Source organism: Salvelinus namaycush, chromosome 23 (assembly GCF_016432855.1).
Source record: "Salvelinus namaycush isolate Seneca chromosome 23, SaNama_1.0, whole genome shotgun sequence".
In the NCBI taxonomy this organism is placed as follows: domain Eukaryota; kingdom Metazoa; phylum Chordata; class Actinopteri; order Salmoniformes; family Salmonidae; genus Salvelinus; species Salvelinus namaycush.
Window position 1 is genome coordinate 8,076,065 of NC_052329.1, and position 25,712 is coordinate 8,101,776.

Below are 25,712 nucleotides of genomic sequence, written 5' to 3' on the forward strand. Positions count from 1 at the left end.
CCCCAAAAATCTATTTTAATTCCAGATTGTAAGGCAACAAAATAAGGAAAATGCCATGGGGTTGAATACTTTCGCAAGCCACTGTACTTGTACTCTACTGTTCTAGAAGAATCTAGAAATGTTTTTGTTTTCACATTCTGCTGGAAAAAGCTACATAATGAAATTGGTAGGCTACATCCACAGCTTTAGAGGGACAGTTTTCCAATGACGTAATCAATTCTATTCTGACTATTCATGTCACAAATGTTTGTTTCTTCGTATTGGAACCTTGTCTATTCCTTACTTTTTTAAACTACATATTTGCAATACTTCTAGATATGAGGTGTTTCTGCACAGAGAATGCCATCGTTCACACTGGATATTTATTTATATACAGTATGTACAAATTAACAACTACATCAATTAATTAAAGAGTCTTGACTGAACTCTCAACCTCTAACATAATCTCATTATACCATTTTACATTTGAACAGACATTGTATTCAGTTTTAGCCCAGGTGCAATGACAGGGTAGAATATACATCATATACATGAGTTTAACTTGGACAAAATGAAAATATATCGGTTTGTGCAATGAGGGCACTAGATAGCATCCAGTAATGCTGCTTACACCAATGGTAGACCTATGTACATGCCTGCAATATCTGTTAGCAGAAGAGACAATGCATTGTTAGAGAGAAATGGGGAGATACTATGAAAGTACTATCATAATAATACTGTGTTCTTCTGCATTCATTGACAAGAAAATATATAATCACTTAACAGTCATTACACATGTCGTTTTGAAATATTCAATCCAACACAACTCTGTTGGTATTTTAGCATCACGATGGGGGGAAAAAAGTTAAAAACCACAAGATGTCAGCATGTATCGAAACAGTTAATTATCACTACAACAATGCAGGGTTAGGTAAGCACTCAGGTTGTAGGATAGGAGGGGCTCCGCCAGCACTGACCCTCATGGACAGATCATTTGTCCATGTCCATCACTTTGAGGACAGGAACACAGTCCTCTGTCCAAGAGTTTGTCCTTATGAATGTCCCGTTTAGCCTACAAAGGCTTCTACACAGAATGCGGGACAGCTGGGTGTACCATAAGGGATTTGCACATCAGATTCAGTGGAGGCTGGTGAGGGGAGAACGGCTCATAATAATGGCTGGAATGGAGTAAATGGAATGGTATCAAAAACATGGTTTTCATGTGTTTGATACAATTCTATCCATTACAGTCTATTTCAGCCATTATTATGAGCCTTCCTCCCCTCAGCAGCCGCAACTGATTCAGGTGATCTTAGTCTGACTTGATTGCTATCTTGATAACGGCTGGTTAGTTCGGCAGGTTTGAGCTGCACTGAAGTGGAGTGGAGCAGCTGTGTGGCATGCATGCTTGGTCAAGCAGAGCTCTCAGTTAACGACACTGAGTACTGGTTGATCTTTAATCGGACGTGGCAGGACGAGGAACTGCGTAGAACACACACACACATACACACACACAAACAGGGTTGGGCACACAATGACTGGAGGTGCCACTGACTGGAGGTGCCACTGATGAGAGCTGGTCCAGATTAGTCACAGTTCTGTAGAATGGCTCCATCCTAATGTGCTTGTTGGAAGTCCTTCTTCCTGTGGGGTTGGTTTCCCAAGACGTGGTCAATCTCTGTGGCAATGCCTGCTGTCATCTTTGGAATGACCTAGAATACATGAAGAAGAGAAACAATACCATTGATTCAGTCAGTTGTTATGTTGGTAGTAGTTAGTTAGTAACTACAACACAATAGGCATCCATAATTGTAAATAAACAGTGTAGGCATAGACTAGAGAAGGGGAGCAGTATGAGTGCTGAGAAATAGATGTCAGTGTCCCAAATTGACGCCTAAACCTTGCACCCTTAGCCTCGCCAGCCAGCCTGATCTGTGAATGATAGTGTCGCAGCGTTGACTATCATTAAATGTGAAGACTGTTCATTTATCAAATCAATTATCCGTCATTTAATTACGTGATTAAACTAATCATGTAACTTTAATTAACTAGGAAGCTGGGGCACCACGGGAAAATGTTTAAAGAGTGTTTATTAAACAAATATAACTCTTCAGATATTTTCACTCACTTATTAATGCATTATGACCTCATCAGGCATATTCTGAATGTAGCAAACCCTTGGATATCTGCACGAACCCTAACATAGATCATGAGTCAGCGATATACAAATTGGCTTAATTATTTATTTACTATCTAACTTAATCAATCACAAAATTACATAAACACACACACACACATAGGTCATACATTGGTTACTGACATGATAGAAATGTCCCTAGTGGGCTGATATGATGGCTTGGTAGACAAAGGAAAGGGGGTGGGGACAGTTCGAGAGCGGGAAAGAGTTAATAACTACACTTATGAAATGCTAATACTTTTAACATGAACAGCCCCTCATTCGAAAATAAATTGCAATTTACATATTTACATCTGTATGCCTTTGTTGTCCCTCTCTGATCACCGATCTGTCTGCTGGATAGTCAGTTGACAGAAAGCCTCTGGTTTGTCCACCAGAGATCAAAGTCTGTTGTAGTTGTTATAATGGATACTTCAGAGTACCATTCAGAAATGTTCTTAAATCGGATGCATTTACCAGACTAAAGTATTTAAACAGCTGCAGCCTGAATAATTGGTTTTAAGTTTGTAGATTTCTTCACCATTTCAGCATGGGAATGACCTCCACGTTCTCTGGTCTCGTGCTTTGGTAGAGTTGTAGTTTGAACCACTTCACACACCAGCTTCACCAAGCATGTTTTGGTCTATAGAGTGATAGCCATTCCAACGGGGGGACATCGTCCCGGCCTTATCGACAATAGCGAGATCAGGGAGGCTCACGAGGCTACTGCATCTAAGATGATTTGATAGGTATAAGACATATGGTGTAACTTCCACCTAGCTTATCAGTGAGCAAGTGGAGCTACTACCATATTGCGTACACCTGTCAAATCCTCTCAGATCTCCACACGTACATAGGGCATAGGCACAGGAGGCTGCTGAGGGGAGGACGGCTCATAATAATGTTTGCAATAGAAAAAAATGGAATGACATCAAACACCTGGAAACCACTAAGTTAAGGATCTTCAGACTAAACACCTAGGGTAGGGTAGGCAACAACACGTCTGCCACGCTGATCCTCAACACTGGGGCCCCTCAGGGGTGTGTACTTAGACCACACCTGTACTCCCTGTTCACCCACAACTGCGTAGCCAAACACGACTCCAACACCATCATTAAGTTTGCTGACGACACAACGATCACCGACAACGATGAGACAGCCTGTAGGGAGGAGGTCAGAGAACTGGAAGTGTGGTGCTAGGACAACAACCTCTCCCTCAATGTGAGCAAGACAAAGGAGCTGATCGTGGACTACAGGAAAAGGCGGGCCGAACAGGCCCCCATTAACATCAACGGGGGCTGTAGTGGAGCGGGTCGAGAGTTTCAAGTTCCTTGGTGTACACATCACCAACAATCTATCATGGTCCAAACACTCCAAGACAGTTGTGAAGAGGGCATGACAAAACCTTTCCCCCCTCAGGAGACTGAAAAGATTTGTCATGGGTCCCCAGATCCTCAAAAGGTTCTACAGCTGCACCATCGAGAGCATCCTGACCAGTTGCATCACAGCTTGGTATGGCAACTACTCGGCATCTGACCGTAAGGCGCTACAGAGGGTAGTGCGTACGGCCCAGTATATCACTGGGGCCAAGCTTCCTGCCATCCCGGACCTATATAATAGGCGGTGTCAGAGGAAAGCCCATAAAATTGTCAGAGACTCCAGTCACCCAAGTCATAGACTGTTTTCTCTGCTACCGCACGGCAAGCGGTACCGGAGCGCCAAGTCTAGGACCAAAAGGCTCCTTAACAGCTTCTACCCCCAAGCCATAAGACTGCTGAACAATTAATCAAATGGCCACCGGACTATTACATTGACCCCCCCCCCCCCCCTCCATTTGTTTTGTACACTGCTGCTACTCACTGTTTATTATCTATGCAGTGGTCCCGTGTGGCTCAGTTGGTAGAGCATGGCGCTTGCAACGCCAGGGTTGTGGGTTCATTTCCCACGGGGGGACCAGGGTTCAATTCCCACGGGGGGGACCAGGATGAATATGTATGAACTTTCCAATTTGTAAGTCGCTCTGGATAAGAGCGTCTGCTAAATGACTTAAATGTAAAATGTAAATATGCATAGTCACTTCACCCCTACCTACATGTACAAATTACCTCTAACATGTACCCCCCCGCACACTGACTCGGTACCAGTGCCCCCTGTATATAGCCTCGTTATTGTGTTACTTTTTATTATTTTTTACTTTAGTTTATTTGGTAAATATTTTCTTAACTCTTCTTGAACTTTACTGTTGGTTAAGGCCTTGTAAGTAAGAATTTCACTGTAAGGTCTACACTTGTTGTATTCGGCGCATGTGACAAATAAAGTTTGATTTGATTTGTTTGATGTTTTTGTTATCATTCCACCTATTCCGCTCCAGCCATTAACATGAGCCCATCCTCCCCAATTAAGGTGCCACCAACCTCCTGTGGGCATAGAGTCTCAGGGTCGATTTTGCATTGGGCCTAAAACAGCTTAAAATGTATTCTTCAAGGTAGTCCTTCTTCCCTTAATGAGAAAAGTAAGCTATATGAGAGATGCTCCTTGCCTCCATGGCCCTCAGGTTCTCTATAAGCTGGATGGGGTTGGACGTTCCCAGCAGCACTGAGCTCACTCCTTCATTTCTCAGACACCAGGCTGCAGAGAGAGAGAAGGGGAGGTAACAGGGTTGAGTTCATTAGGGCATGCAACGGAAAACATTTTGCAATGGAAAAAGAAAATGTACGTTTGTTATTGGACAAGTCCCTTATGGAGGTAGTCCCTCTATTACTCATAAAGGGTCATCTTCCACATCCAGCATGGTTATTTGTCTATTTTTTGGGGTACCTTTATTTTACCAGGTTAGTCTCATTGAGATGAACAATCTCTTTTACAATACCTGGCCAAAATAGCAGCACACAAAGTTGCAGACACATTTATAACATAAAACACAAAGCACTACAGTTTAAAAAATATACATTTACACATTGAACAGTAGGATGGTTTGGGAAAGTGTGGTGCAACTAGGGTTCAAAACATTGACAGCCCCCCCCATTTCATTTGGCATCATAGTGTGTAACCCTTCTTTAAAATAAATTATAGGGACGAGCTCCTGTAATTTCACCTCCCTTTGAAGCTCGTTCCATGCGTGTGATTGGGCTCCCGAGTGGCCCAGTGGTCTAAGGCACTGCATCTTAGTGCTAGAGGTATTGCTACAGACCCTGGTTTGATTCCAGGCTGTATCACAACTGGCCATGATTGGGAGTCCAATTGGGCGGTGCACAATTGGTCCAGCATTGTTTGGCTGGGGTAGGCCGTCATTGTAAACAAGAATTTGATCCTAACTGACTTGCCCAGTTAAATAAAATAAAAAAATTAAGTAAGGGGCAGAGAACTGGAAAGCTTTTTTCTGTACGGGCCTTAGGCACAATCAAGTGAACGCAGGCGATAGTTTTAATTTGTCTGCTGGACAATGTAGTTACACAAGTAAAATGGGAGTCGTCTCAATATGGCCTTCTAAATAAAACCTACCAATGATTTAATCTCCGAAGGAAGACCAGCCCACTCTCATGTAAAGGTTACAGTGATGTGTGAGGGCTTTGGTACACAGTTTCCAGCATATGTAATGATGCCACAGGGGCATACATGTACAATATATCACCAAAATCAATTACAGGCACGAAAGAAGTGGAAACAAGCCACTTTCTCGCTTTAAAAAAAAAACTGGATTTATTACTAAAATAAAAACGCAATTTGAGCCTAAGCTTTTCGTGAAAACCATCAACTTTGTCTTTTCAGCATTTGTGTTACTGATATCTTACCGATAGCTAATTGTGGCAGAGTGCAGCCCAGCTTTTCAGAGATGGTAGTGAGCTCCTTCAGCTTGGCCTGTTGTTTCCTCCCTTCTTCGCTCACTATCTTCTCCTTTAACCAGGCGTACGGCTGGAAGAGAGGAAGAAGACCAGTCTTAGACACCACCTGAGGACCAAGCTGACATTCATAAATCCCCTCAGATGTTGTTGGGACAAGCAGATACGAGCAGTACCTTCATGGAGGCCCTGGAGCATTCTGGGATGCCATTCTCATACTTCCCAGTGATGATTCCACAGGCTAGAGGTGACCAGGAGACCACACCCACACCTGCAATGGTACATGGGAGTTAGGTCACATGACAGGCAGGGTAATCATCAGATTATCATGGTACTGAAGGACAAAAGTACTGGTATCAAGAGTTTACCTTTTGCAGTTTGGAATATTGACTCAGCTCGACATTAGACCACTTTTGACAAACTTTGAATTTTGGGGTGAACTACTACTACTGCACAGTCTGTTACCAGTCTGATCCTGGTTGTGCATTTCAAGGGTGTTTTATAGGACACTTGAATGCAGTCCCAAAGTGTGACAAATCTAAAATCTAGTGAGTTTGTGAGATGGTGTTACTATTACACCTGCCTATCTTATGGTAGAGCTCAGGTAGCTGTGTCTCCACCTTGTCCCTCTGGAAGAAGTGGTACTCAGCCTGCTCACACACCGGAGGGATCAGGTTAAACTGCCGTGCAACTGAGTACGCTTCCTGAAAAAAATTTGAGAGGAGAAGGAAAGAGGGGAGGGGGGCAGAACCAATGTTGACTGTTCACCTTTTCAATCTTCTCTTGTTAATGTCAGACCAAACTTCCATATCTTCAAAAGTATTGATTTTACAAGACAGTGCCTGACCTTTTCAGACTTCATTCACCTTTTCAAACACTATAATGTTTGTTTATTCTCTAATGTCAGACTTCAAAAGCATTTATATCCCAAGCATGCTACAGTGAATTATTTGGACAGATCGTGCAGGTCTTCACACTGCTGAAGGGAATATGAAGTTGACGTATTGGGAAGATGTGAGAGGATTTGCCTACTTACCATAATCTCCATGGCAGACCATCGTGATGTCCCCCAGTACATGGACATGCCATTGTTGATCAAATGGGTCATCGCCCTCACAATCTCTGCAGAGACAAAAACATTAAAAACCTGCTAGCTACGGGAGGGTTACGGGAGGGATACAGGAGGGATATGGGAGGGACACAGGAGGGATATGGGAGGGTTACGGGAGGGATACAGGAGGGATATGGGAGGGATACAGGAGGGACAGAGGGGGTGTAGGTCTAGGTTGCTGTTTCCCACATTCTGGAAGAAGGGAGTCGAGAGAGTTTAGCAAAAATAAGGGGAAATAATGTTTTAAAGAAACGTTCCACTCAAAATACAACCTTATATGATTGGTCCATTCATTTGTACATGGAAGGTTGTGTTTTGAGGTGAACGTCCCTTCTCACAGATGAAACCTGATATGATGAAGATACTCTAACTTGTAGGAGTAGTTCTGAGACATTAGAGGGCGCCTCAGCTCCTTCTTTTACAACCTCAAAAAGATCACTTCTCATTAGCTAGAATCCTTCATTGGTGAAACTGAAACTGACATGTCAGTTTGGGATATTAGAACAACAAAGAAGTTACCGCAAATAACAAACCCATTTATATTTAATTATTTTTTATTTAACTAGGAAAGTCAGTTAAGAACAAATTCTTATTTAAAATGACAGCCCACCCCCCCAGGCCAAACCCTAACTGGGACGACGCTGGACCAATTGTGCGCCGCCCTATGGGACTCCCAATCATGGCCGGTTGTGATACAACCTGGAATCAAACCAGGGTCTGTAGTGATGCCTCTAGCACTGAGATGCAGTGCCTTAAATCGCTGCGCCACTTTAAGTCATCTTTTTTCTTTCTCACAGACATTCCGAATGAAGGGACCATTTCAATTCCATCTACATGTCTGTATTGCCGCCGAGCTCCACTACCACAGCTGAGTACATCAATTAATCCATTCAGTTCAGTCTCATTGAATAATAATCGCCAAACAACCGCTCAAAAGGTTTGAGTCAGAAGCCATTTGAAAGCAGCCTGCTGCTAAAGGGGCGAGTTAAAAAACATTACAAACAAAAGGAAACCGGTGAAAGGATTTGTACCATTGAGCAAGAAGCCCAGAATATATCCTCCATCCTCCTATGGCCAGTGCAGGACAAGATTTCATATGAGATATTGTTTGCTGAGGTAATATTAATCCAAACGCCAAATGCCACAGTGCCAGACTGAAAAGACCCAGTCAGCTGAGAGAGAGAGAGATGACAGATGATGGAGCAGAAGTCTCTCGTAGCGGACCTTTGTCGGTTCTGTTTGTGCCTCAGGGTATAGAGTGGTACTGCAGGGTCATGGTGGTGTGGAGATACACAAGACAGCTGATATTTATTAATGGGAGTAGAGTAAGTAATGCAAGGATACAAGGTGTCTAACCAAGAGATACCGGAATCTCTGGAACATGTGATTCAATACCATGTACTTAATATGTCCCGCAAGGGGCAATTATGCTTGGCAAGCAGTGCAATCAGTGCAATTTGGTAGCTATACAATAACGTACATCTCTCTCTTTCTTTCTCTTTTAATCCACCCTCTGCCCTTCTCTACCTCTCTCCTTTTATCCGTCTTTCTTTCTCTAACCAAAACAAGAACACCTGACGATAACACATGACGATAACACAGTACAACCCAACAGGCCTATATTGAAGAAAAGGAAATCACACAGAGTTTGGATGATAAAATGATACCCTTATAGACCTGTAGTCTAATCAACAAATTCAATTGCAACAGGATGCTGAAGGATGAAATGTAAAACAGGGAGATTAATGAAGTTGAAAGCGAGATGAACCTAGATCAGAGTGGGATTAAAAAAAAGAGTGATTCCCTTTCATGAGCAGCTCATTCTGCGAGCCTACATACAGCGGAGAGAGCCAAAGTGTGTGGGTGAAACAGGTGGGAGGTGGAGAGGAGAAAATGCCAGGCGTGAACAACAATACATCTGTCTGAGAGGGAAAGAGAGAGAGAGAGAGGGGGAGGAAAAGAGAGAAAGATAGAAAGACTGAAAGAGATGGAGAGATTGCTGGGGGGGCGTGTGTTGGTCATCAAATTCTATGAATTCTTAGCCAATGGTTCACCTGAGCTTCTAAGGTAACGGTAGATGATCAATGTCTATACCCATAGCAACAGAGTAGCCTGATGTACACTCACAAAACAACACTTCATATGCCCTCTTTCACAACAGTGCCCTCTTCAGTGGCCTGCCCTCAGGCTCAAAAGTTCCAGCAAGTCATTACTTTCCAACCCCAGGGCTGGCTGAGGTACAGTGGGGCAAAAAAGTATTTAGTCAGCCACCAATTGTGCAAGTTCTCCCACTTAAAAAGATGAGAGAGGCCTGTAATTTTCATCATTGGTACACTTCAACTATGACAGACAAAATGAGAAAACAAAAATCCAGAAAATCACATTGTAGGATTTGTAATGAATTTATTTGCAAATTATGGTGGAAAATAAGTATTTGGTCAATAACAAAAGAAAACAAACGTTTTCTGTAAGTCTTCACAAGGTTTTCACACACTGTTGCTGGTATTTTGGCCCATTCCTCCATGCAGATCTCCTCTAGAGCAGTGATGTTTTGGGGCTGTTGCTGGGCAACACGGGCTTTCAACTCCCTCCAAAGATTTTCTATGGGGTTGAGATCTGGAGACTGGCTAGGCCACTCCAGGACCTTGAAATGCTTCTTACGAAGCCACTCCTTCGATGCCCGGGCGGTGTGTTTGGGATCATTGTCATGCTGAAAGACCCAGCCACGTTTCATCTTCAATGCCCTTGCTGATAGGAGGTTTTCACTCAAAATCTCACGATACATGGCCCCATTCATTCTTTCCTTTACACGGATCAGTCGTCCTGGTCCCTTTGCAGAAAAACAGCCCCAAAGCATGATGTTTCCACCCCCATGCTTCACAGTAGGTATGGTGTTCTTTGGATGCAACTCAGCATTCTTTGTCCTCCAAACATGACGAGTTGAGTTTTTACCAAAAAGTTATATTTTGGTTTCATCTGACCATATGACATTCTCCCAATCTTCTTCTGGATCATCCAAATGCTCTCTAGCAAACTTCAGACGGGCCTGGACATGTACTGGCTTAAGCAGGGGGACACGTCTGGCACTGCAGGATTTGAGTCCCTGGTGGCGTAGTGTGTTACTGATGGTAGGCTTTGTTACTCTGGTCCCAGCTCTCTGCAGGTCATTCACTAGGTCCCCCCGTGTGGTTCTGGGATTTTTGCTCACCGTTCTTGTGATCATTTTGACCTCACGGGGTGAGATCTTGCGTGGAGCCCCAGATCGAGGGAGATTATCAGTGGTCTTGTATGTCTTCCATTTCCTAATAATTGCTCCCACAGTTGATTTCTTCAAACCAAGCTGCTTACCTATTGCAGATTCAGTCTTCCCAGCCTGGTGCAGGTCTACAATTTTGTTTCTGGTGTCCTTTGACAGCTCTTTGGTCTTGGCCATAGTGGAGTTTGGAGTGTGACTGTTTGAGGTTGTGGACAGGTGTCTTTTATACTGATAACAGGTTCAAACAGGTGCCATTAATACAGGTAACGAGTGGAGGACAGAGGAGCCTCTTAAAGAAGAAGTTACAGGTCTGTGAGCCAGAAATCTTGCTTGTTTGTAGGTGACCAAATACTCATTTTCCACCATAATTTGCAAATAAATTCATTAAAAATCCTACAATGTGATTTTCTGGAATTTCTTTCCTCATTTTGTCTGTCATAGTTGAAGTGTACCAATGATGAAAATTACAGGCCTCTCTCATCTTTTTAAGTGGGAGAACTTGCACAATTGGTGGCTGACTAAATACTTTTTTGCCCCACTGTATATCTCATGTGGAAGGATTACTTGCTGTGTACACGGTGGGCAGAGGGCAGACAAATATTGGTATTTAGCAAAAACAGAAGGATGAGTGGGTTTGAGGTGTGTGTATTTAATTTGTTTGTTTGTCTCTGTGTGAATCTGTGTGTGTTTGAGCATGTGTGTGTGTTTGCATGTGTGTGTGTGTTTGCCTGTGAGTTTGCTTGCTTGTTTGCTGACTAACACCCCACTGATAAACACTGTGCTGTGTTTATGTCACGTTGTATAAGGATTGGAAACAGGCGCAGGAATGCCAAAATAGTTTTTTTTTATTTCACTACCCAAAATAGCATGCGTCATGAACATGACGGGGACGAAGCCCCAAAACAAACACACATTATATATATAAATTAATATATATATATATATATATAAAACACAGGGCTGTAACCCAAACAAAGAGCGAGATGTAAACCTCTAATAAATACACGGGACGAGACCCGTAACAATACACGGGACGAGACCCGTAACAACAATACACGGGACGAGACCCGTAATAACACTACACGGGACGAGACCCGTAATAACACTACACGGGACGAGACCCGTAACAACAATACACGGGACGAGACCCGTAATAACAAGTGCACACTAACACGCAAGCCGATACAACAGAGCACAGGTACTCACAAGACCAACGGACATGGAACAATAATCAACAAGGACAATGGAGAACAGAGGTCACATATATACACATACTAATCAGGGGGAATGGGAACCAGGTGTGCGTAATGAGCGAAGACAGTCCGGGGTTGGTGGTAATGATCCAGTTCAGTGACGCCTAGAAGGGAATGAGCAGCAGTGCCGGGGGAATCTGTGACAGTTTAAGCCTTATCCTTCCACGCAGGTGTTTGTGAACAGAGTGAGACGCCTGTCCTTGAGATTCCTACTGCAGTAGGCCATCACAATAAAGCTGGGGTGAGACAGGGACTGAGGCATCTATCCTGCCTGGCTGCTTCTGTGGCTTATAGGATGACAAACCAAGGACAGACACTCACCTCACTCCAGGCACTTGTGGACACATTTGTCTCTCTTTCTTTCTCTTGGAATCCACCCTCTACCCTTCTTTCTACCTCTTTCTTTATTTCCTGTCTTTCTTTCTTTCTATCTATCTCAACCTCTCATCTCTCTCTCTGAATGACTAAGCCAGGGCAGACAGATACAGGAATATAGATACAGAGGCTCCATACACAGAGTGTTGTGAATTAATTGGATATGTTTAGAGGACTGAAAATATGGTTTTATTTGTGCTGCTGAGGGAGGGATGGAGGGAGGGACGGATGGAGGGAGGGAGGGAGGGTGGGTGGGTGGGTGGAAAAAGAGGGATAGATGGATGGATAAAAACCCTGTTTATGCTTCTTTTGATGAGTCAACCTGTCCGCCTGTCAACCTGTTAACCTATCTGCCTGTCTGACTGTCAGCCTGTCAACCTGTCTGCCTGTCAACCTGTCCGCCTGCCAACCTGTTAACCTATCTGCCTGTCTGACTGTCAGCCTGTCAACCTGTCTGCCTGTCAACCTGTCCGCCTGTCAACCTGTTAACCTATCTGCCTATCAACCTGTCTGACTGTCAGCCTGTCAACCTGTCCGCCTGTCAACCTGTTAACCTATCTGCCTGTCTGACTGTCAGCCTGTCAACCTGTCAACCTGTCAACCTGTCCGCCTGTCAACCTGTTAACCTATCTGCCTGTCAACCTGTCTGACTGTCAGCCTGTCAACCTGTCCGCCTGTCAACCTGTTAACCTATCTGCCTGTCTGCCTGTCTGACTGTCAGCCTGTCAACCTGTCTGCCTGTCAACCTGTCCGCCTGTCAACCTGTTAACCTATCTGCCTGTCAACCTGTCTGACTGTCAGCCTGTCAACCTGTCCGCCTGTCAACCTGTTAACCTATCTGTCTGTCAACCCGTCCGCCTGTCAACCTGTTAACCTATCTGCCTGTCAACCTGTCCGCCTGTCAACCTGTTAACCTATCTGCCTGTCAACCTGTCTGACTGTCAGCCTGTCAACCTGTCTGCCTGTCAACCTGTTAACCTGTCTGCCTGTCAATCTATCTGACAGTTAACCTATCTGCCTGTCAACCTGTCTGACTGTCAGCCTGTCAACCTGTCCGCCTGTCAACCTGTTAACCTATCTGCCTGTCTGACTGTCAGCCTGTCAACCTGTCTGCCTGTCAACCTGTCCGCCTGTCAACCTGTTAACCTATCTGCCTGTCAACCTGTCTGACTGTCAGCCTGTCAACCTGTCCGCCTGTCAACCTGTTAACCTATCTGCCTGTCAACCTGTCCGCCTGTCAACCTGTTAACCTATCTGCCTGTCAACCTGTCCGCCTGTCAACCTGTTAACCTATCTGCCTGTCAACCTGTCTGACTGTCAGCCTGTCAACCTGTCTGCATGTCAACCTGTTAACCTGTCTGCCTGTCAATCTATCAGCCTGTCAACCTATCTGCCTGTCAGCCTGTCTGACAGTCAACCTGTCTGACTGTCAACTTGTCTGCCTGTCAACCTGTTAACCTGTCTGCCTGTCAACCTGTTAACCTATCTCCCTGTCAACCTATCTGCATGTCAACCTGTCTGACTGTCAACCTGTCTGACTGTCTTTTCATCTTTATCTGTTTGTGTTTCCATTTGTGGCCCTGTTAATATTGTGTTAATACTGTCTTAAACTCATAGGTGCAAGAAGAGAGATCCGTGGAAACGCATATAGTTGATCTCTTACTAGACCACCAGTTCCATAGTGATACATACTACAGGAGTAGCGTACTGTGCAGGAGGCTGTTGCTATCCTCATGATGAAGGCTGTGATGCTGAAACACACTGGTTTTAAATAACAACAAAGCATTTTCTATTCGTCTTCCAACAGTAGCTGAATATTTCTCCCACGTCTGATCTATCACTGCAGACTTCTTTGTCCAGTCCAGTTCTTCATCATTCGCAATGTATCACTCGGACCATGCTATTGGCAGTGTGTCCGAGGGGTTTGTGGCAGGTTTGGTATTAATGACGTGTGTTGCCCTTTGACTCCGCTCTGCGTACTGTAGATGTATATATCTCTATATAGATGTAGATGTATGTAGATGTATGTATATATATTTATGTAGATGTATATATATTTATGTAGATGTATATGTGTATATATATGTATATATATGTAGATGTGTATATATATGTATATATATGTAGATGTATATGTATATATATCTGTAGATGTATATGTAGATGTAGATGTATATGTATATATATGTGTATATATATATATATATATATATATGTATGTATGTAGATGTATATATATGTAGATGTATATGTATATATATATGTAGATGTATATATACAGTGGGGCAAAAAAGTATTTAGTCAGCCACCAATTGTGCATGTTCTCCCACTTAAAAAGATGAGAGAGGCCTGTAATTTTCATCATTGGTACACTTCAACTATGACAGACAAAATGAGAAAAAAAAAATCCAGAAAATCACATTGTAGGATTTTTAATGAATTTATTTGCAAATTATGGTGGAAAATAAGTATTTGGTCAATAACAAAAGTTTATCTCAATACTTTGTTATATATTGATGGCAATGACAGAGGTCAAATGTTTTCTGTAAGTCTTCACAAGGTTTTCACACACTGTTGCTGGTATTTTGGCCCATTCCTCCATGCAGATCTCCTCTAGAGCAGTGATGTTTTGGGGCTGTTGCTGGGCAACACGGGCTTTCAACTCCCTCCAAAGATTTTCTATGGGGTTGAGATCTGGAGACTGGCTAGGCTACTCCAGGACCTTGAAATGCTTCTTACGAAGCCACTCCTTCATTGCCCGGGCGGTGTGTTTGGGATCATTGTCATGCTGAAAGACCCAGCCACGTTTCATCTTCAATGCCCTTGCTGATAGAAGGAGGTTTTCACTCAAAATCTCACGATACATGGCCCCATTCATTCTTTCCTTTACACGGATCAGTCGTCCTGGTCCCTTTGCAGAAAAACAGCCCCAAAGCATGATGTTTCCACCCCCATGCTTCACAGTAGGTATGGTGTTCTTTGGAAGCAACTCAGCATTCTTTGTCCTCCAAACACGACGAGTTGAGTTTTTACTAAAAAGTTATATTTTGGTTTCATCTGACCATATGACATTCCCCCAATCTTCTTCTGGATCATCCAAATGCTCTCTAGCAAACTTCAGACGGGCCTGGACATGTACTGGCTTAAGCAGAGGGACACGTCTGGCACTGCAGGATTTGAGTCCCTGGCGGCGTAGTGTGTTACTGATGGTAGGCTTTGTTACTCTGGTCCCAGCTCTCTGCAGGTCATTCACTAGGTCCCCCAGTGTGGTTCTGGGATTTTTGCTCACCGTTCTTGTGATCATTTTGACCCCACGGGGTGAGATCTTGCGTGGAGCCCCAGATCAAGGGAGATTATCAGTGGTCTTGTATGTCTTCCATTTCCTAATAATTGCTCCCACAGTTGATTTCTTCAAACCAAGCTGCTTACCTATTGCAGATTCAGTCTTCCCAGCCTGGTGCAGGTCTACAATTTTGTTTCTGGTGTCCTTTGACAGCTCTTTGGTCTTGGCCATAGTGGAGTTTGGAGTGTGACTGTTTGAGGTTGTGGACAGGTGTCTTTTATACTGATAACAAGTTCAAACAGGTGCCATTAATACAGGTAACGAGTGGAGGACAGAGGAGCCTCTTAAAGAAGAAGTTACAGGTCTGTGAGAGCCAGAAATCTTGCTTGTTTGTAGGTGACCAAATACTAATTTTCCACCATAATTTGCAAATAAATTCATTAAAAATCCTACAATGTGATTTTCTGGATTTTGTTTGCTCATTTTGTCTGTCATAGTTGAAGTGTACCAATGATGACAATTACAGGCCTCTCTCATCTTTTTAAGTGGGAGAACTTGCACAATTGGTGGCTGACTAAATACTTTTTTGCCCCACTGTAGATGTATATATATGTAGATGTATATATATATATGTATATATATGTAGATGTATATATATATGTATATGTAGATGTATATATATGTAGATGTATATGTATGTAGATGTATATGTATATATATATGTATATGTCTATATATGTGTATATGTATGTAGATGTATATGTATATATATATGTATATGTATATATATGTGTATATGTATGTAGATGTATATGTATATATATGTGTATATGTATGTAGATGTATATGTAGATGTATATGTAGATGTCTATGTATATATATGTGCATAAATATATATATATATGTATGTAGATGTATATATATGTAGATGTATATATATGTGGATGTATATATATGTATATGTATATATATGTGTGTATATATATGTATATATATATATATGTAGATGTATATGTTATATGGAAGAGAAGAATAGAAGAGTGAAAGAAAGGAGGAAAGGAGGAGAATGATAGTAACAAAAATATATTCTTTACAAAAAACACACACTGGCACACACACACACACTGGCACAGACATATAAATACAATCACAATAAAAAATAAATAGATTCACTCAAAAGAAATCTGCACATTCACCCCATAATAATATAATCCATGGGGATTTCATTAGACACACAGAAATCTCTCACAATCTCATATAATTATTCGCTGCTAACAACAACTCGAGCCTCCTGTACTATATATAGAATGAAGCTCTTGACGTTTAAAGCTCAGAAGAACTCCCACTAATATTGACCAATCAACAGGAAGCCTGAGGGTTATCTCCTAAAATGAATTAAGAGTCATGTTTACCTTGCATGTGTTGGGATGGGAGGCCAGTGTGTAGGTAGTGGGTTAACCTGTTTCACGTGTTGGGATGGGAGGCCAGTGTGTAGGTAGTGGGTTAACCTGTTTCATGTGTTGGGATGGGAGGCCAGTGTGTAGGTAGTGGGTTAACCTTTCATGTGTTGGGATGGGAGGCCAGTGTGTAGGTAGTGGATTAACCTTTCATGTGTTGGGATGGGAGGCCAGTGTGTAGGTAGTGGATTAACCTGTTTCATGTGTTGGGATGGGAGGCCAGTGTGTAGGTAGTGGGTTAACCTTTCATGTGTTGGGAGGGGAGGCCAGTGTGTAGGCAGTGGATTAACCTGTTTCATGTGTTGGGATGGGAGGCCAGTGTGTAGGTAGTGGGTTAACCTGTTTCACGTGTTGGGATGGGAGGCCAGTGTGTAGGTAGTGGCTTAACCTTTCATGTGTTGGGATGGGAGGCCAGTGTGTAGGTAGTGGCTTAACCTTTCATGTGTTGGGATGGGAGGCCAGTGTGTAGGTAGTGGAATAACCTGTTTCATGTGTTGGGATGGGAGGCCAGTGTGTAGGTAGTGGGTTAACCTGTTTCACGTGTTGGGATGGGAGGCCAGTGTGTAGGTAGTGGGTTAACCTTTCATGTGTTGGGATGGGAGGCCAGTGTGTAGGTAGTGGATTAACCTTTCATGTGTTGGGATGGGAGGCCAGTGTGTAGGTAGTGGATTAACCTGTTTCATGTGTTGGGATGGGAGGCCAGTGTGTAGGTAGTGGATTAACCTGTTTCACGTGTTGGGATGGGAGGCCAGTGTGTAGGTAGTGGCTTAACCTTTCATGTGTTGGGATGGGAGGCCAGTGTGTAAATAGTGGGTTAACCTGTTTCATGTGTTGGGATGGGAGGCCAGTGTGTAGGTAGTGGGTTAACCTGTTTCATGTGTTGGGATGGGAGGCCAATGTGTAGGTAGTGGATTAACCTGTTTCATGTGTTGGGATGGGAGGCCAGTGTGTAGGTAGTGGATTAACCTGTTTCATGTGTTGGGATGGGAGGCCAGTGTGTAGGTAGTGGGTTAACCTGTTTCATGTGTTGGGATGGGAGGCCAGTGTGTAGGTAGTGGATTAACCTGTTTCATGTGTTGGGATGGGAGGCCAGTGTGTAGGTAGTGGATTAACCTGTTTCATGTGTTGGGATGGGAGGCCAGTGTGTAAATAGTGGGTTAACCTTTTTCATGTGTTGGGAGGGGAGGCCAGTGTGTAGGTAGTGGATTAACCTGTTTCAAGTGTTGGGATGGGAGGCCAGTGTGTAAATAGTGGGTTAACCTTTTTCATGTGTTGGGAGGGGAGGCCAGTGTGTAGGTAGTGGATTAACCTGTTTCAAGTGTTGGGATGGGAGGCCAGTGTGTAAATAGTGGGTTAACCTTTTTCATGTGTTGGGAGGGGAGGCCAGTGTGTAGGTAGTGGGTTAACCTGTTTCAAGTGTTGGGATGGGAGGCCAGTGTGTAGGTAGTGGGTTAACCTGTTTCATGTGTTGGGATGGGAGGCCAGTGTGTAGGTAGTGGATTAACCTTTCATGTGTTGGGATGGGAGGCCAGTGTGTAGGTAGTGGATTAACCTGTTTCACGTGTTGGGATGGGAGGCCAGTGTGTAGGTAGTGGCTTAACCTTTCATGTGTTGGGATGGGAGGCCAGTGTGTAGGTAGTGGCTTAACCTTTCATGTGTTGGGATGGGAGGCCAGTGTGTAGGTAGTGGATTAACCTGTTTCATGTGTTGGGATGGGAGGCCAGTGTGTAGGTAGTGGATTAACCTGTTTCAAGTGTTGGGATGGGAGGCCAGTGTGTAGGTAGTGGCTTAACCTTTCATGTGTTGGGATGGGAGGCCAGTGTGTAGGTAGTGGATTAACCTGTTTCATGTGTTGGGATGGGAGGCCAGTGTGTAGGTAGTGGCTTAACCTTTCATGTGTTGGGATGGGAGGCCAGTGTGTAGGTAGTGGCTTAACCTTTCATGTGTTGGGAGGGGAGGCCAGTGTGTAGATAGTGGGTTAACCTTTTTCATGTGTTGGGAGGGGAGGCCAGTGTGTAGGTAGTGGATTAACCTTTCATGTGTTGGGATGGGAGGCCAGTGTGTAGGTAGTGGATTAACCTGTTTCATGTGTTGGGATGGGAGGCCAGTGTGTAGGTAGTGGATTAACCTGTTTCAAGTGTTGGGATGGGAGGCCAGTGTGTAGGTAGTGGATTAACCTGTTTCAAGTGTTGGGATGGGAGGCCAGTGTGTAGGTAGTGGCTTAACCTTTCATGTGTTGGGATGGGAGGCCAGTGTGTAGGTAGTGGATTAACCTGTTTCATGTGTTGGGATGGGAGGCCAGTGTGTAGGTAGTGGCTTAACCTTTCATGTGTTGGGATGGGAGGCCAGTGTGTAGGTAGTGGCTTAACCTTTCATGTGTTGGGAGGGGAGGCCAGTGTGTAGATAGTGGGTTAACCTTTTTCATGTGTTGGGAGGGGAGGCCAGTGTGTAGGTAGTGGATTAACCTTTCATGTGTTGGGATGGGAGGCCAGTGTGTAGGTAGTGGATTAACCTGTTTCATGTGTTGGGATGGGAGGCCAGTGTGTAGGTAGTGGATTAACCTGTTTCAAGTGTTGGGATGGGAGGCCAGTGTGTAAATAGTGGATTAACCTGTTTCAAGTGTTGGGATGGGAGGCCAGTGTGTAGATAGTGGGTTAACCTTTCATGTGTTGGGATGGGAGGCCAGTGTGTAAATAGTGGCTTAACCTTTCATGTGTTGGGATTTGATGCCAGTGTGTAGGTAGTGGCTTAACCTTTCATGTGTTGGGATGGGAGGCCAGTGTGTAGGTAGTGGGTTAACCTTTTTCATGTGTTGGGATGGGAGGCCAGTGTGTAGATAGTGGCTTAACCTTTCATGTGTTGGGATGGGAGGCCAGTGTGTAAATAGTGGGTTAACCTTTTTCATGTGTTGGGAGGGGAGGCCAGTGTGTAGGTAGTGGGTTAACCTGTTTCACGTGTTGGGATGGGAGGCCAGTGTGTAAATAGTGGGTTAACCTGTTTCATGTGATTTAATCGTGTGGATTTTATGGGTGAATCACCTTGTTTTGCTTCAACAGCTGATTAAGGAGACAGATCTTCTATATGATGATTGATGACAGCAACTTACATTAATGTAGTGATGAATATCACATGATGTACAACCATGATACATGTAGTGATTCAGTCACTGTGTTAGCACTGGAAGGCAGTGATACTCTAGTGATTCAGTCACTGTGTTAGCACTGGAAGGCAGTGATACTCTAGTGATTCAGTCACTGTGTTAGTACTGGAAGGCAGTGATACTCTAGTGATTCAGTCACTGTGTTAGTACTGGAAGGCAGTGATAATCTAGTGATTCAGTCACTGTGTTAGTACTGGAAGGCAGTGATACTCTAGTAATTCAGTCACTGTGTTAGCACTGGAAGGCAGTGATACTGTAGTGATTCAGTCACTGTGTTAGTACTGGAAGGCAGTGATAATCTAGTGATTCAGTCACTGTGTTAGTACTGGAAGGCAGTGATACTGTAGTGATTCAGTCACTGTGTTAGTACTGGAAGGCAGTGGTAATCGAGTGATTCAGTCACTGTGTTTGCACTGGAAGACCTTGATAATCTAGTGATTCAGTCACTGTGTTAGCACTGGAAGGCAGTGATAATCGAGTGATTCAGTCACTGTGTTAGCACTGGAAGGCAGTGATAATCTAGTGATTCAGTCACTGTGTTAGCACTGGAAGGCAGTGATAATCTAGTGATTCCGTCACTGTGTTAGCACTGGAAGGCAGTGCTAATCGAGTAATTCAGTCACTGTGTTAGCACTGGAAGGCCTTGATAATCTAGTGATTCAGTCACTGTGTTAGCACTGTAAGGCAGTGCTAATCGAGTAATTCAGTCACTGTGTTAGCACTGGAAGGCCTTGATAATCTAGTGATTCAGTCACTGTGTTAGCACTGGAAGGCAGTGATAATCTAGTGATTCAGTCACTGTGTTAGTACTGGAAGGCAGTGATAATCTAGTGATTCAGTCACTGTGTTAGTACTGGAAGGCAGTGATAACCTAGTGATTCAGTCACTGTGTTAGTACTGGAAGGCAGTGATAATCGAGTGATTCAGTCACTGTGTTAGTACTGGAATGCAGTGATAATCTAGTGATTCAGTCACTGTGTTAGGACTGGAAGGCAGTGATAACCTAGTGATTCAGTCACTGTGTTAGGACTGGAAGGCAGGGATAACCTAGTGATTCAGTCACTGTGTTAGGACTGGAAGGTAGGGATAACCTAGTGATTCAGTCACTGTGTTAGTACTGGAAGGTAGGGATAACCTAGTGATTCAGTCACTGTGTTAGGACTGGAAGGTAGGGATAACCTAGTGATTCAGTCACTGTGTTAGGACTGGAAGGCAGGGATAACCTAGTGATTCAGTCACTGTGTTAGGACTGGAAGGTAGGGATAACCTAGTGATTCAGTCACTGTGTTAGTACTGGAAGGTAGGGATAACCTAGTGATTCAGTCACTGTGTTAGGACTGGAAGGCAGGGATAACCTAGTGATTCAGTCACTGTGTTAGGACTGGAAGGCAGGGATAACCTAGTGATTCAGTCACTGTGTTAGGACTGGAAGGTAGGGATAACCTAGTGATTCAGTCACTGTGTTAGGACTGGAAGGCAGGGATAACCTAGTGATTCAGTCACTGTGTTAGGACTGGAAGGTAGGGATAACCTAGTGATTCAGTCACTGTGTTAGTACTGGAAGGTAGGGATAACCTAGTGATTCAGTCACTGTGTTAGGACTGGAAGGCAGGGATAACCTAGTGATTCAGTCACTGTGTTAGTACTGGAAGGCAGTGATAAGAATGCCTATGGTATCACAGCTGGGTGTGTGTGTGAGAGAAAGTATGTCTGGGCGTCTGTCTGTCTTTCCGTCTGTCTGTCTGTCCTCCCACCGCCCTGCCCACCTATCCGTCCATGTATGTCTCTCAATCAGGCCAATCAGTCAATCTATGAGTATTGTATCTGGTACGGTATGGGTACATCTGAAGAGACAGCATTGTCTGGTGTTGGCTGTAGGGCAAAGACAGTCTAGCGATCTTTCTTAGAACATTTCTGCCGTAGGGCCCGTCTCACAATCATCAGCGACTCTGGGTGACAGGCTCATGCTGTGTACTGTAGGTTTGACAGATTGGTCTGGCCCCCTGGTGGCTTGTTTGTGGCTGAGGGAGAGAGAAGGATCAGAGCTTAGACAGAACAGTAGGTTCTGTCTATCCACTCCAAGAAAGAGAAGGGGGTTATAGAGAGATGTAGTCAATGTGGAATCCTTAGCTAGTTAGCTGTGTGATCCACTCTGTTACAGAGAGAGAAAGAGAGAGAGAGAGTGTGTAGGGGGGAGATGCTGTGTGTACATGCCTGTGTGAGTGTGTTCATTTGTGTTTGTTTGCTTGTATGTTTGTGCATGTGAATGTCTGTGTGTGTGTGTGTGTGTGTGTGTGTGTGTGTGTGTGTGTGTGTGTGTGTGTGTGTGTGTGTGTGTGTGTGTGTGTGTGTGTGTGCAAGCAAAACAAAATTAGTGCCAAAGTAAACCAACCACAATACCATCAATCACTCCCCTCCCTGCCAGTCTCAGCGCCCACTCCATCCCTGCCAGTCTCAGACCCCACTCCATCCCTGCCAGTCTCAGACCCCACTCCATCCCTGCCAGTCTCAGCCCCCACTCCATTCCTGCCAGTCTCAGCCCCCACTCCATCCCTGCCAGTCTCAGACCCCACTCCATCCCTGCCAGTCTCAGACCCCACTCCATCTCTGCCAGTCTCAGCCCTCACTCCATCTCTGCCAGTCTCAGACCCCACTCCACCCCTGCCAGTCTCAGCCCCCACTCCATCTCTGCCAGTCTCAGACCCCACTCCATCCCTGCCAGTCTCAGACCCCACTCCATCTCTGCCAGTCTCAGACCCCACTCCATCTCTGCCAGTCTCAGACCCCACTCCATCTCTGCCAGTCTCAGCCCCTACTCCATCCCTGCCAGTCTCAGACCCCACTCCATCCCTGCCAGTCTCAGACCCCACTCCATCCCTGCCAGTCTCAGACCCCACTCCATCTCTGCCAGTCTCAGCCCTCACTCCATCTCTGCCAGTCTCAGACCCCACTCCACCCCTGCCAGTCTCAGCCCCCACTCCATCTCTGCCAGTCTCAGCCCCTACTCCATCCCTGCCAGTCTCAGACCCCACTCCCCTCCCTGCCAGTCTCAGACCCAACTCCATCCCTGCCAGTCTCAGCCCCCACTCCCATCTCTGCCAGTCTCAGCCCTCACTCTCATCCTTGCCAGTCTCAGCCCCCACTCCCATCCCTGCTAGTCTCAGACCCCACTCCCCTCCCTGCCAGTCTCAGACCCCACTCCATCCCTGCCAGTCTCAGCCCCCACTCCCATCTCTGCCAGTCTCAGCCCTCACTCCCATCTCTGCCAGTCTCAGACCCCACTCCCCTCCCTGCCAGTCTCAGACCCCACTCCATCCCTGCCAGTCTCAGCCCCCACTCCCATCTCTGCCAGTCTCAGACCCCACTCCCCTCCCTGCCAGTCTCAGACCCCACTCCATCTCTGCCAGTCTCAACCCCCACTCCCATCTCTGCCAGTCTCAGACCCCACTCCCATCCCTGCTAGTCTCAGACCCCACTCTCATCCCTGCCAGTCTCAGCCCCCACTCCCATCTCTGCAAGTCTCAGACCCCACTCCATCTCTGCCAGTCTCAGACCCCACTCCATCTCTGCCAGTCTCAGCGCCCACTCCATCTCTGCCAGTCTCAGCGCCCACTCCATCGCTGCCAGTCTCAGACCCCACTCCATCCCTGCCAGTCTCAGACCCCACTCCATCCCTGCCAGTCTCAGCCCCCACTCCATCCATGCCAGTCTGACCCCCCACTCCATCCATGCCAGTCTGACCCCACTCCATCCCTGCCAGTCTCAGACCCCACTCCATCCCTGCCAGTCTCAGACCCCACTCCATCCCTGCCAGTCTCAGACCCCACTCCATCCCTGCCAGTCTCAGCCCCCACTCCATCCCTGCCAGTCTCAGCCCCTACTCCATCCCTGCCAGTCTCAGACCCCACTCCATCCCTGCCAGTCTCAGACCCTACTCCATCCCTGCCAGTCTCAGACCCCACTCTATCTCTGCCAGTCTCAGACCCCACTCCATCTCTGCCAGTCTCAGACCCCACTCCATCTCTGCCAGGTCACTCACCCTCCATGGGAGTGTTGCTGTCGGGCCGGTTTGCAAACACAACATCCACGTACTCCAGCTGCATCCTCTGTAGGGAGCTCCTCAGACCTGGGGACAGGGAGAGGGAGAGGGAGGAGGGTGGGTGGAGAGAGGGAGAGGGAGGAGGGTGGGTGGAAAGAGGGAGAGAGGGGGAGAGAGAGGGAGGAGGGAGGAGGGGAGAGAGGGGGAGAGAGGGGGAGTGTGGTGGGGAGAGAGGGGGAGTGTGGTGGGGAGAAAGGGGGAGAGAGGGGGAGTGAGGGGGAGTGTGGTGGGGAGAGAGGGGGAGTGTGGTGGGGAGAAAGGGGGAGTGAGGGGGAGTGTGGTGGGGAGAGAGGGGGAGTGTGGTGGGGAGAAAGGGGGAGAGAGGGGGAGAGAGGGGGAGTGTGGTGGGGAGAGAGGGGGAGTGTGGTGGGGAGAAAGGGGGAGAGAGGGGGAGTGTGGTGGGGAGAGAGGGGGAGTGTGGTGGGGAGAAAGGGGGAGAGAGGGGGAGTGTGGTGGGGAGAGAGGGGGAGTGTGGTGGGGAGAAAGGGGGAGAGAGGGGGAGTGTGGTGGGGAGAGAGGGGGAGTGTGGTGGGGAGAAAGGGGGAGAAAGGGGGAGAGAGGGTGAGTGTGGTGGGGAGAAAGGGGGAGAGAGGGTGAGTGAGAGAAAGAAGGAAGTGGACACATGTTAGAAACCTGCGGTTACAGAAAACCACAAGCTCCGGAGAAAGTGAGAGAAGGTTCGGAGACCTTTCCCCCTCTGTCGCTATCATCCAGTCAGATAAAAGCGTCAATCAGCAGTTGGAACAATAACAAAACGACTCCCCGCAGAAAAAGCTGAGGGATGGGGCTGAAGAAATGTAACCACAAAGCTATGGATTCAATGACCATCCATGATATATTTTTTGAGGCTATATAGTGTTTGTTTACATTTACTTTGTTTACAAACATTGTATTTAAATAAGCTTGAGGTACGACAGTTAAACTAAGCTCATGAGGCATTTATAAGTTATATCTTCAAGATTCAATATCATTACTTTATAAATCCAAAATGTATGTAGCAACTGCAGATTGTCCTTTTAAAGTTTTTCTGTTTGAATACTGAGAGGAGAAAGGGATGAGGGGGTAGAGGGATGAGGGGGAGATATGAATGAGGTATTGTGAAACAGTATGTCAGCTCAGCTCCATTCATAAACACTGACAGAGGAGAGGAAACCGGGATGAAAGGATGGAGAGGAGGAGAGGAAGAGAGGAAACCGGGATGAAAGGATGGAGAGGAAGAGAGGAGACCGAGATGAAAGGATGGAGAGGAGGAGAGGAAGAGAGGAGCCCGAGATGAAAGGATGGAGAGGAGGAGAGGAAGAGAGGAGACCGAGATTAAAGGATGGAGAGGAGGAGAGGAAGAGAGACCGAGATGAAAGGATAGAGAGGAGGAGAGGAAGAGAGGAGACCGAGATGAAAGGATGGAGAGAGGAGAGGAAGAGAGGAGACAGAGATCAAAGGATGGAGAGGAGAGGAAGAGATGAGACCGAGATGAAAGGATGTAGAGGAGAGGAGACTGAGATGAAAGGATGGAGAGAGGAAAGGAAGAGAGGAGACCGAGATGAAAGGATGGAGAGAGAGAAAGAAAGGAGACCGAGATGAAAGGATGGAGAGGAGAGGATGGAAGAGAGGAGACCGAGATGAAAGTATGGAGAGGAGGAGAGGAAGAGAGGAGACCGAGATGAAAGGATGGAGAGGAGAGGAAGAGAGGAGACCGAGATGAAAGGATGGAGAGGAGGAGACCG

General features: G+C 45.7%; 1 protein-coding gene across 1 annotated transcript in view; it reads right to left on the reverse strand.

The window, feature by feature from the left end:
* Window positions 1–1,595: 1,595 nt before the first annotated feature.
* The window catches only part of LOC120018943 (voltage-gated potassium channel subunit beta-1-like), a 30,336-nt gene continuing 6,219 nt past the window's right edge, over window positions 1,596–25,712 (reverse strand). The window contains exons 2-8 of the mRNA XM_038962156.1: window positions 23,929–24,015; window positions 7,031–7,116; window positions 6,578–6,698; window positions 6,171–6,265; window positions 5,947–6,067; window positions 4,695–4,783; window positions 1,596–1,691 (exon numbers count right to left, since the gene is read on the reverse strand). Of these exons, the coding sequence (XP_038818084.1) occupies window positions 1,596–1,691; window positions 4,695–4,783; window positions 5,947–6,067; window positions 6,171–6,265; window positions 6,578–6,698; window positions 7,031–7,116; window positions 23,929–24,015 (695 nt within the window). The remainder of the gene's footprint in view (window positions 1,692–4,694; window positions 4,784–5,946; window positions 6,068–6,170; window positions 6,266–6,577; window positions 6,699–7,030; window positions 7,117–23,928; window positions 24,016–25,712) is intronic.